Source organism: Pangasianodon hypophthalmus, chromosome 27, assembly GCF_027358585.1.
Source record: "Pangasianodon hypophthalmus isolate fPanHyp1 chromosome 27, fPanHyp1.pri, whole genome shotgun sequence".
In the NCBI taxonomy this organism is placed as follows: domain Eukaryota; kingdom Metazoa; phylum Chordata; class Actinopteri; order Siluriformes; family Pangasiidae; genus Pangasianodon; species Pangasianodon hypophthalmus.
Genome location: NC_069736.1, coordinates 17,002,885 through 17,015,091, shown reverse-complemented (window position 1 = coordinate 17,015,091; position 12,207 = coordinate 17,002,885). Strand labels below are relative to the sequence as shown.

At 36.3% G+C, this 12,207-nt stretch overlaps 1 protein-coding gene and 1 pseudogene across 1 annotated transcript; one reads left to right on the top strand and one right to left on the bottom strand.

Annotated features, from left to right (window-relative positions):
• The first annotated feature begins 208 nt into the window (after positions 1–208).
• On the top strand, positions 209–8,930 carry LOC113531479 (NACHT, LRR and PYD domains-containing protein 1b allele 3-like). Its single transcript, XM_053230303.1, has 11 exons — positions 209–270; positions 1,163–1,272; positions 1,364–1,433; positions 3,551–3,618; positions 4,763–4,839; positions 5,190–5,398; positions 6,289–6,521; positions 6,711–6,833; positions 6,945–7,089; positions 7,223–7,258; positions 7,564–8,930. Exons 2-11 carry the CDS (start codon positions 1,165–1,167, stop codon positions 7,833–7,835), a joined length of 1,341 nt encoding a protein of 446 aa, XP_053086278.1. The 5' UTR covers positions 209–270; positions 1,163–1,164; the 3' UTR covers positions 7,836–8,930.
• Positions 8,931–9,033: 103 nt separating this feature from the next.
• Positions 9,034–11,894, bottom strand: LOC117595721 (insulin-like; annotated as a pseudogene).
• Positions 11,895–12,207: the final 313 nt, after the last annotated feature.

Sequence of the window (12,207 nt, the reverse complement as noted above, 5' to 3'; positions counted from 1 at the left end):
ACAGCATGTACCGAAATGTTTTATTCTTTTTTAGTTAGAATTTATGTTGTGAAATGAAACAAGGTAGTGTTGTATTGTTTAGGGTATAGCTTTTAAGGGTGGAGTATTGGAAAGTTTGCAGAATGTAAACAGTGATTGCTCAGAACCTCAATCCTTGGGAGGCAGAGGCATTTGACTGTGAGGTATATAAATATGCCACAGCTGAAAAGGAAGTATACATTGTTGATTCGTTCAGCTGTCACTTCCTCAACACAAGCTAAAGAGACACAGGTAGGAAATTAAATCTGTTAATTTTATAGGGAATTTTAATCAAAGCCTTTTAAATGATATACCAAATGCATTATCCTTCGTCTGAACCTCATTTCTAACATTAATTGTTATTCTAGATGAAAAAAGTGTTTTAATTCAGTTAGTGCTTTTATAAACTATTGAATCCAGTTAGGTTAATTGATTGTTTCTGACTTATAGCTTTTGGTTGAGTGACGTAAACATTGTAGCTCCACTGTAGAACTGATAAGAAGAAGTACCTGATGCTACTATCAGGTGTGGCTTGTCAGCACTGCAAGTTGTTTATTCAGCACTGCAATGATAACAGCACATCCTGTCATACTCTCAGAGTTGTTGAAACAGGTAGACCATCTTTGCTAGCTGCTAATTCATTTCTTCCTTATTTCTTGACTAAACTGATCAATATATGTTTGAGATTTTTTTTAACAATTCCCTTACTGTTATACTATTAAAAAATATCTAAGCTGTAGCATTAGTATTGGTTATTCAGAAATTTCTTTCCTGCCAGCCCTTACCAGATGGTCAAAGATGGTCTACCAGTTTGAGTGACAAAGTCTGGAGTCACACCATAGTTCTGTTCACCTTTAGAAACCATAGAGCAGCACATTGAGAGTAAAGGAAAGGCTCTCCAGTGGCTGGTTGAGAAATGTGAAACAGATGTTATGTTTTTAAAAATATGAAATTGGATAATGAATCTCACGTTATAGAAATGCTAAAGAAAATAGAAGAGATAGTGTCAGGAAACAGAGATACTACCAAAAAGTATTCAACCATTGGGAATCTCTACTGAGATGTGAGATACACATCTCTTTTTGTTTACAAACACCAAAGTAGTCTACAGTATTTGCCACCCAAAAATGATGGATATTTACAGTGATGGAGTGTGCAGTCAGCATTTCAAACCAGAGGACTAAGAGAAAAAGGGATTCAAAGATACTGCCAGTAGTGGAAAAGAAGATGAGAGAAGAGGACAATGGAACATTGGTAAGGATAGTGAAGGTATTAAAGCAGAGAGAAGACATTAAATCACACATGTGCAAGTCATTTAATGATAGTATTCATATAATTTCTCCAGGAATCCTGTTATGAGTTTGAGTCACAGTCTGTGCAGCCTATTCCTCATGACCACATCAAAAGACATGCAGGTAGGTGGTAGTTATGTGTAGCCTGGTTGTTTCTGGGTGCTTATGAACATTAAATGCTTTCCTGGTATAAGTTGCTTACTTTTGTGTTATTTGACAACAGCATGATTGTAATAGCATTTTCAGTGTATAATGAGTATATACCTTCTTACATGCATACATAATCAAGTTAAACTGATTATTAACACAAGGACATCCATATAAAACACAAACAAATGTGTGTAAAATGTAATAAGAAAAAAGCCAGAAATCAAAGGTGTCAATAACTAATGTCTATATTTTCTTTCATTTTAAACATTATGACCAAGTCTACCACGTTCACTTTTATTTTTTGAATTAGAAGATAGTAAATTACTATTATAATTCATATCAATTTCATATCGAGTAGGAAACATTAAACAGAGATGGAATTACTTGTGCAGTGACTTAAGAAGCATACCCTGAACAAGAACATACCCTGAACACTCGCATGTTCTTACACAACAATAACAGAAGTACAACTAAAAGCAAAACATAGGACAATTAAAAGCGCTTGTCCTGCTTCAACAAGTTTCTGGAACTGTACTTTGTGAATTAACATCATCCTTCCAAAAGATATTCTCTCAGTTGTTGTTTTGATTTAGTTGGTGTCTAACATGTTGCTTCAAAAATCTCCTATAGGTGTTCAATTGACCATTGATGGCCCTAGCATATGATTTAAATAATTTCCATCTTCATCCTCAGAAAATTACACTGATGAAGTGTGTGGTGGAAATTCACCTCTTCAAGAGGTGAACTATTCAAAAAATGAGTGCTCAAGCAAATATTTATTTCATCAAAGTACATATTCTTGAGCCTGGGTAGCCACTTCTGCTTTACCCATGGTTAAATCAGAGTGCTACAAAGGGTTCTCGAGTTATGCATGAACATACATTGAAGCATACATGAATTATATATATATTCAAACCACAGGACGGAGGAAAAAAGAGATTTGAAAGTGGAGTTACTGGGTTTCTATATGAGAGAGAGAGAGAGAAAGAGAGAACAAAGATTGGTTACAAACAGATTTCATTAACGTTTGATTGAAGATCAATGTTTAAGATATAGTTCCCATCATGGAAAAGATACATACGTTTATTAAAAAAAAAAAGTCACCATAAGGGCAAAAGGATGAATAACTCAAATTGCACACACACAAAAAAAAACATGATTGCTTGTGTTTCTCAGTGTGTTTCTGGGGTGACTTTTGCCTAAATTTAGTGCTGAGGTAGATCTGTGTATTGATAGCATAGCATGGAAAGGAGAATTCTGACATAAAACTAAAATTTAATGTTATTTGTTATGGTATGTAGTATTCTGTTGCATAGGGTTGTACCGCTTACTGTGCGTGTTTTAGCAGAATTCCTGATTTTATATCATTTCCCTGTTTTCACCCATCGAACCCATTGGTAATCTCTACTGAGATGTGCACGCAACATAACTTCAAATACCAAAGTAGTCTAGATACCACCGAAAAATGATTTATATTTACAGTGGTGGAGTGTGCAGCAAGCAGTTCAAACCACAGGACGGAGGAAAAAAGAGATTTGAAAGTGGAGTTATTGGGTTTCTCACCAAGAAAATGCTGATTCTGTCTGTATTTAGTACAAAAGGAACTGAGGTAGAAGAACTAGTTAATGTCCACTAGCAAATTGCTTGCCTTCAACCATGTAATTACTACTAAGATGGCTAGTAAGGTCATTAACACAAAGGTAAATAATCGTGTAACATTTCTAGCTAACATTCATTCAAAAGTCTACACAACCCTGTTAAAATGCAGGTTTTTGTAATGTAAAAAAAAATGAAACCAAGAAATAATATGTAATAATATAATATAATACATGACTCCACAATTATGATGCTCAAAACATTACCCTGTTGTACCCATATACTATAATGGTTTGAATGGTTTAGAAGTACATTAAATATGTCTATAAATATTCCAAGAATCGTTAGTGATTCATACTGATTCACTAGACAAATCAAAGCTTGATTGTGTCAGAACGGTCATGTATATGGCATAGTATATATTGTAAAGAGTTCTCTTTAAAAATAATTGTATGCATTTATATGGATGTGTTTTGTTTATTCTTCACACATAGAGAATTTTGGTGAACATAGTTGGGCTAAAAACAGCTCCACATCTCCACTGCACCCTGATCCTGGACATGTAAGTATCATTGGTGCTGATATCTAAGACCAAATGTAATAGTTACTTCCAAATGTTAAAATTAGTAGTAGCAACATTTTTAAAGTACTCTTAGTGGGCCTCACTTATCAATCCTTTAAAAACGCTGACAAACAAAAAAATTCCCACCACATTTGCCAAAGTTAACAATAATTTTCTGTGTACTCACGTGCATGTAATGCCAGTCAGCTGAAAAGTGCAAAGCGTGTTCATGCTATAGCTGACATGCATTTAGTCACGCCCACAAAACTGAAAAACGCTGAACGCACAAAATGAGGACAAACTAGCAAGTGGAAAAGAATTTCTCAGAGGCAGAAGTAAAAGTTATTGTGACTCACATCTATGTCAATAAAAATATTATATAGTAGCATAACAGCACCTGAAAAGGCCAAAATCTGGAGACAAATTACAGAAATGTTGAAGTAGGTATGAAATACCAGGTGAACACAGGAGCGCATCACACTGGAAACTGCTATGTTTAATTGTTCGAAGTCTCTCACACCAGTGTTCTTCATCTTCTTGCACAGTTTGTCCTCTGGCTCACACATTGGTCTCCATGTTCAAAAAGCGGGGACAGCATGTGGTGTAAGGAAACCTGATTTACTCAGGAAGAATCCCAATGATAACATGCAGTACACTAGAGAGTATACAGCTAATTGGAGGTTGAAGCACACCAGATCAGTCACTTATCTCATTATGAAATATGATAGTACCAGGATATATGTAAAAGCACTGACAAACCTTAGGCAATGCACATGAATGACCCATGATCATTTTATCATTCAAATTATTGCTGGCTCTAAAGCTACACCATAATTAATGCATCGCATTAAAAGAAAATGCTCTGGCAAAGACAACGATTTATAAGCCAGTATTTATGCTCCAAAAATGCCAATTAAGTCATTGCAGCATGTTGGCTTACAGCTACCATACGCACAGATAAAAAAATGAATGTTTTTTTCACTTTTTCTGCTCGTCTTAGAAACATGTCAACCATAATCTTTTATTAAAATGTTTATAAGACAATGAAAATAATTCAGTCTAATGTGTTCAAATGTTTGACTGGTCAGTTGTTTGTGCTCAAGCAATGAAACTGTACACCCATTTCTCCTATTTTGTTTAACAGACCTCAGCAGACCCTGAACCATTTACTCCTGAATTGGTTGAAAACTGTGCTAAGGATAGGAGCACGGATGAATACAGGTAACATACCTGCTTTTAGAGTGGCCCAAGACAAGCAGATTTCCCAGCTATTAGGTTTTTTAAATTCATAGTTGCCTGACTGTCAAGTAGGTTAAAAAAAAACTGGCCTTTACCAGTTACCAAGTTACCAAGTAACAAAGCTTGTTGTTTATGTTAGAGTATCTTAATCGTATAATAGTTGATTATCCTTAGTCTGTATTAATGCACTTAACTAGCATACTAGCTCACCTTTTAGCCACCTTTAGTATAATGTATATTTTGTCCACCCCTGCATTCAAAGAAACTCTTGCTGAAGATCAAAGCAGGACATGATTCTTGACTGGGTTTTCTATTTTTTATTTTTTTTTCAGGTTTCTCTGTCCTCATGCTGGTCAGTTTATGTGCAAACTGACCAACCTTGTGTTTGAGATGGAAGGGAAAGGGGAAGTGCTGTACAGAATAGTGTCCTGGGACAGCAGTCTCTTGGATGAATTAGGCCAGAAGCCTGCAGGGCCTCTGTACAATATTGACTGCCCTGAAGGTTCAATCTGTCACCTGCACCTTCCACACTGTGAGACCCGTAAGTTGACCTTTCACTAACATTTATAATAAAAGTGAAAGCTGCTCTTTAACAGATGTAGTAAAGGTGTGTTATAAAAATGTGTACATAAACATAGCTGAATTCACAGCAAACCATGACAGTGTAACTATGGAGAAAGGCATGCACTGTAACAATCTTTATAAAATAGTAAAATGTTTCTCTAATAAATATACAATTTCCTGTGGAAACCTGTTTCAACTGTTGTAAGTCTTAATAATGAGAAGGTTTATTGAAATTACGCTGTAGTGTCTCAAAATCAGACTATTTCTTGAAACGATGAACTATTATTACTGTGGAAATTTAAGAAAACCTGCATAAATGTTTTATTGAGCAAGGGCCATATTCAGAGTTGGGTCAATTTTTCATTTGCTGTCAAATGTAATATGATGTAACATAAAAGCAAGAGAAAATTACAAGAAAAAAAGACTACGTCGGTTGTGTCTTCATCAGTGGATTTTGATGGACGTCCACTTCTTGGTTGGTCCGCAACACTTCCAGTCTTTTTGAATTTGTTAATAAGTTTGGCAGCAGTGTTATGTGTGATCTGTTTGCCATATTTCCTGTTAAAGTCCATCGCAACCTTGTGACAGCTTCCTGATCCAACCATGAGAATGATTTTAATACATACTTCTTTTGTCAAAGACATTCTTAAAGGCTATCTGAAATATCTGAAATATATATAATATAAACAAAGCATGAAAAATTTTGGATGACATTTTGCCAAAAAGTATTAATTTCCCCTATGTATGGAAACCTTTGGGACACCTTGTATTGCAGTGTAAGCGATGTAATTTTTTTCTCATTGTGGGATAAATACTTAATCGTGTTTGTTATTATTATTATTATTTGTTGCTGTTAATATGTTACAGGCACAGATGTGGTGGAACTGACTGTGGCACATGTGACTGGTGCAAATGTGGAGATCATTCAGCCGCTAAAAGTAGCAAAGACACATGTGATCATACACATTCAAGGTCTCTCCCTGTTTGGTCTCACATTAAGTTGGTCTCTTAACATCAGAGCCCAAGTTCTACTGTTCTATGAAAAAAGGATGAGTAAACTATATATCCATCTGCTGCCAGAGAATGTCCCAGTTACAGAGGTAATCTGGATTTATGAATACGTTTATTATGTTTAACATTATATGTTAGTGATCTTTATTCCTGATGTTGTCCTTATGTGCAGTGAAAAGATATTGTATTGTTAGACACATCTTAGTGTCCAAATTTTGAATTTTTACAGTATTTCTGTTAAATTTGTTAAAACACAATACTATTTTTTGGCCTTAAAGGTGCAGAAAATACATGAGGGCAACACATACATTATGACAAGCTCCAAATGTAAGCTGACCCCTGGTAAAAAGTACAGACCGTGCTGTAAAACTACTGACTGTGATTATGTATCCCAACCAGAGGTAAAGTAAAACTGCTCATATCATTATACAAAAGGCTCATTGTCACCTTTGTCATTGTTGAAGAAACATGGTTGACTTCTGGAATATTCTCTCCATCAACTATGTCCTTAGGATGAGACGTTTGATCGTGACCATGGCCCCAACTATCACCCTACATTTGAGGTGTTTTTTGATCCTGCGGTTAATAAAGTCACATTAAGTCTTTTGGATGAAAAAGACCAGGTGGTGTGGAGGCCTCGTATGGTCCTGCTTACAGGTAAGCAAATGTGAAAATGAGGGTACATACAGTTAGGAGCAGCTGGTATCAATGGGTTAATAAGCCTGTCTTTCATTCGTCCATTCATTCATCTTTATGACCCTTTATCCTTATTTTTGTCTTGTCATGTCAGGTCCAGAGAGAGCCTCACCCGGAATGGATACAACAGGTAAGGCTGTGTGAAAAATTGTACTCACTGGAAGTTTCATGAAATTTCACATTTCACATTAGATTACACTGCAACTGTATCAGTTTTTGGTGCATCGAAACTTTTTTTTTTTTAACAGGGACACATGCAAACATTTTATCTATTGAACATTTCTATGGAACTCTTTACATGGAACCCATTTAAATATTCAAATATCTCTATGAAATACTACTACAAATCTAATCCTGTTGCAGCAGACATATGGTGCTGTGAACATTGTTTAAATGTTTAAGTGTTTAATCATTCAATTATCATCTGCATTTTAGGTGCTGACTTTGTGGATAAACACAGAGAAACGCTCATTCGGAGATTTTCTTCAGTAATGGAGGTTGCAGACTGTCTAAAAGGCAAGCACATGATTACTGATGAAATGTACAGTAACATTCAGACAAAGTCAACACCTCAGGATAAAATGAGAGAACTGTACACATGTCTCGACTCAAGGGGAAGAGCTGTGAAACAAGAATTCTATGACATACTTGAAAGGAACCACAGTGTGTTAGTAGATGATTTGATGTCTGTATCCGGTCAGGCTTAGTGAACAATTAATGGACTAAATCTCACACTCTGAGTAAATCACACACATAGTAAAGATCCATGTAGCTGTTAATACACGCACACACTTCTAACAACATGTGTTTTCATTTCTGTCTTTGTGTAGCAGAAATAATAATACATAAATATTTCATTATGATTATAATTTTCAGTTATGCTATTATGAATATGTTATATAAAAGTAAATCTTCCAATCTTATTTTGAAATAATTTCCATATCTTAGCGATACAAAAAGGCTTACATTTGTGATTATTGTGATTATCATGTGATTATTATGTAATTATTCTAGTATTTTTCCTTGATGAAGTACTTCATATGGACATTTAATTATTGTAGACTTAATTATTGTTGATTTAATCATTGTACGTTGTATACTTTAATTGCGTTATCTGAATTTTTAGAGCAGAGGTGTCAAACTCATTTTAGTTTCAACAAATCTCTTTTATTGATCAATAACTCCTCTTAAACGTGTTCATTGGCATTTATCTGAAAGGTATATTCTTAATGCATAAACGGATTGTAGGTTTCACCAAAACATTCAAATGTTTTAAGCTAGTATGTATGTATGCATCTCGTTTCATTGCCTTTGCTTTAAATTATTATATTGAGAGTCTGAAAAGGGCTCTGTCAAATTTCTTCACTATAAGTGTGCTATGCTATGTTCCCATGTTCCTCGCCTATTTAACAGCACTGTTATGCTAAATATGTGTTTCATTTATGGTTAAGACATTGGCCTTCTGATCGGAAGGTTGAGAGTTCAAATCCCAGCACCACCAAGCTGCCACTGCTGGGCCCTTGAGCAGGGCCCTTGAGCAAGGCCCTTAACCCTCAACTGCTCAGTTGTGTAAATGAGATAATTGTAAGTCGCTCTGGATAAGGGCGTCTGCCAAATGCTGTAAATGTAATATGGTAATTTGAAAAAATGTCATTTATTTTAAATTAATTTTATTAATTTTAAATTCTAATATTTGAGAGAAAGCTTTTCAGACAATTTCTAGAATTTACTGTTGATTCTACTGTAAAATTGTGATCTTAAAAGAACTAGATTCTTAAAATAAAGAATGTTCATTTGATGCACCTTTACTTTCTCGGAAAAATACATAATCATCTAAGCCATTTTCTCATTTGCAGCAGCTCTAGGGTGATGGGACAGAGATACAGTGGTGGTGTTGCTGGTGTTTTAGTTGCAGTATTCTCTCAGGTCATGTAAGCTGCAGGGTTTATTGCAGCACAGTTCCGCAATGCCTCTTTTCACCATCAGCTCACTGTACTCTTTATATGGGTATTCAGCCAACTCGCCCTCCGGAACAGATTTAGGGGGAAAGAACCCTGAGGATGGGTGGGAGGACATTTAAAAATAATAATTCAGTAATCTAAAGCTGATAAATCCATTCTTAATCAGAGGGTAAACACTGGAATCTCATTTAATACCACTTCTGGGACAGAGGCAGTTCCTTACCCAGCAGAGCATCCATCTCTCGTTTAGGGTTGGAGAAGAAACCTGATTCACTGAAGACTTTGTAGACATCATCAATCAGTTTAGAACACACTGGTACTGAAGTGCAGCATCATTGGCTCCTGCAGTGAGGAACAGTAGAGCACCAACCTGGAGCCGAACTGCAAAAATGTGTTTGATTAGATTCTGTGCTGTGGAACTGCAAGTAATCAGAAATGATTAGTTAGTGATAGAGCATTTTTAATATGTTTCATTTTTAATATTTAATAGTCTTTTTTATTACAACAGTATTCCTAATAGTTACAACAGTAAGGAATAAAATACCTGGGGGTATGCAGTTACAGGAAAATGTTTTCAACAATGATGTGGTGTGACGTTACCCAACCCAAAGCAGAAGGCACATCCCTGATGTGTTTTATTCTTCTTATAACAGCAAAATATTTTTTTAACACTTAAAGAACATGTCATTCTTTTACTCCATTTATAGTTACATTTAATTTTGCACATGTTCTAAAACATTTATAGTTTACATTTATAGTTGCTATAAACAGTTACTAAAGAACTATAAAATGCAGCTTGTCATGTTACAGAAGATTTTTCTGTAGCGGAAAACGTATTTAAAGCATCAACTCTGACTGTTACAAAGTTCCGACACTGGAGACTCCTTCCAAAAATGTAAAATAATGAAATAAGTTCACCATATCAACAATTATGCATGTTATTATTTTTTTAAATTCTTGTTTATGTGGAGCGTCTGCTATAGTAAGTCCCAACAGAAGTGATAACATGTTAGAGCAAGTGCATTAATATAAACCTTTTTTTTTAAACATTTTTCCTCATTTTCTTCTTAATTTATTTCTGGCTAATTCCCACCAACCATCCAGTTCTGTCCTATCATATGGCAGCTACCAACCGGCAAGGGTGAAGGCAAAAGTGTTTCCTCCAAGACACATGAAGTCAGCCAAATGCTTTCCACACTGCTGCTCATGCTGTGTCACAGGACAGCATAACACACTCTGAGGAAAGAGCAATCTGCCCTCTTCTGCATACATGAGCTCAGTTTCCCAAGATTGGATAGTGTTGCTGTGATTGACAGAAGAGAGATCATGCCAGAGAACATGGGGAATTTTGGTTTTATAGACTCCCTGGCTGTGGCATTGGGATTAACTGGCGATCTCCGGGCGATAGGGATAACGCTTTTCTGTTGCACTACACAGAACCAATATAAACCTTTTTTAATACAATTTCCAGCTGCACTACTGTCAGAGCTGCTGTTTGAGAAACTCAATCATCTAAAGACTCTTTTCTTAACAAAGTCTGAAAATACAACAGCTTTTAGGATTAAAACCTATTCAAAGAATTAATTGCTACTATTATGATATTATATTAGTTAATTTGAATGGAAATGGTTATTAATTTATTTAGTTTCGGTTGTCATTATAATTTGTATTCTATCTTTTTATGCATTTTGACTAAACTAATATAACCAGAATTGATTCTACTACACTGTTGGAAGGAGAATATTATTTTATCCTAATATGTGGACATCTGTACTTCACTTTTTAAGATTATTTTTTAATTATCCACCAATAGCAATCCTTAGCAATACCAAAGTATAATAGAATACAATTGTTTGTCATATCATATTTTAATGATGTATAGAATTTGTCTAGCCCATGGAAAAATACCAACAACCCCAAAGAAATATAGAACTTTATCTGTAACGCGGCAGGTGCCTTCTCAGGCAGATCCGCGGCCACCTTCACGGGCTTTTATAGCGCGGTGATCTCAACAAGGTAATCAGCGTAAACGTGCAGCACCTGGCCGCGCCTCTATATAAGCCCTCTGATGGGCTCACTCTGCGTGCGGACAGAGAGCTGTGCCAGGTAACAGAGCAGCGCCACGCCACTCTGATCGGTGATTTTGACATGTAAAACGAAAAAGAAGTGAAGAAGAGAAATAAAATTAAAAAATATTTATGCTTAGAAAGAAAAGGAAAGGGAGAGATTTATTGAGGGAAAGAAAGAAAAGGGAGCTCAGGATTAAAGAGGAAGTGGCACAAAACTAACGAGGAGGACAGACTGAGAGTCCTCACTCCCAGATAAAGATTCAGCCATCTTAAGTTAGAGATTTTGTCTCATTTGGTGCCTTTAAGTTCGGCCAGAAGGAGGGCCAGTTTTAAGTTGTGTTTTTCCGCCGCGCTGCGGCGCTTTGAGTTCAGCCGTTAGGTTTGAGCTTCCCGATCCAGTATCACAAGCACTGCAACACTCATATATTCCATCCAATAAAATCAGCTCAGTGGGTAACATCACTGCTTCCGGTTCGTATCCCGCCTTAGGCAGCTGCATTTTAGGCGGAGTCTTTTGATCCGTCTCCGCACTTGGCTCCTCTCTAACCATATATATTGTCCTCTCGGGCAAGCAGGGCCTGCGCGACATTTATTGAACAGCTTATCGCCTAGCCCCATAACAGTATCATTCTCTTACCTGCGCTAGTAGAGGAGATGCCTGTGAAGGTGGTCAGAGATGCTGAGAGAAATGGTTAGGATCGAACACTGGCTCTTCTCCACCTTTATACCTGACCATGTTTGCCTTGTCCATGTCAGCACCAGTAAGCACCACACATGCACAGAGCCTCTAATGCCATTAAGTGGTTGTCCAATCACACATGCCACGTTAGTTACATTTGTTCTAGCTAATTCACTTTTCCGTGCATCTGAACCAACATGCGTCTCTAGAGGAGTTTCCAGTTATTCAAAATTGTGCAAACATACTTCTTCCAGGATGTGTTCAGAGCACATCATCCGAAATCAGTCGTTTGTTTTGGAGGGCAGCATAAGGTGACAGCTGTTGGGTATAATTTACAAAGATCCTTCCCCATATTCCAGCATTAATGATC

Coding starts and splice junctions, on each gene's coding strand:
- LOC113531479 (XM_053230303.1), top strand. CDS start 1,165: ATGGAGTGTGCAGTCAGCATTTCAAACCAGAGGACTAAGAGAAAAAGG. Junction 5,399..6,288: donor CCTTCCACACTGTGAGACCC/GTAAGTTGACCT, acceptor AATATGTTACAG/GCACAGATGTGGTGGAACTG. Junction 7,259..7,563: donor ACCCGGAATGGATACAACAG/GTAAGGCTGTGT, acceptor TCTGCATTTTAG/GTGCTGACTTTGTGGATAAA.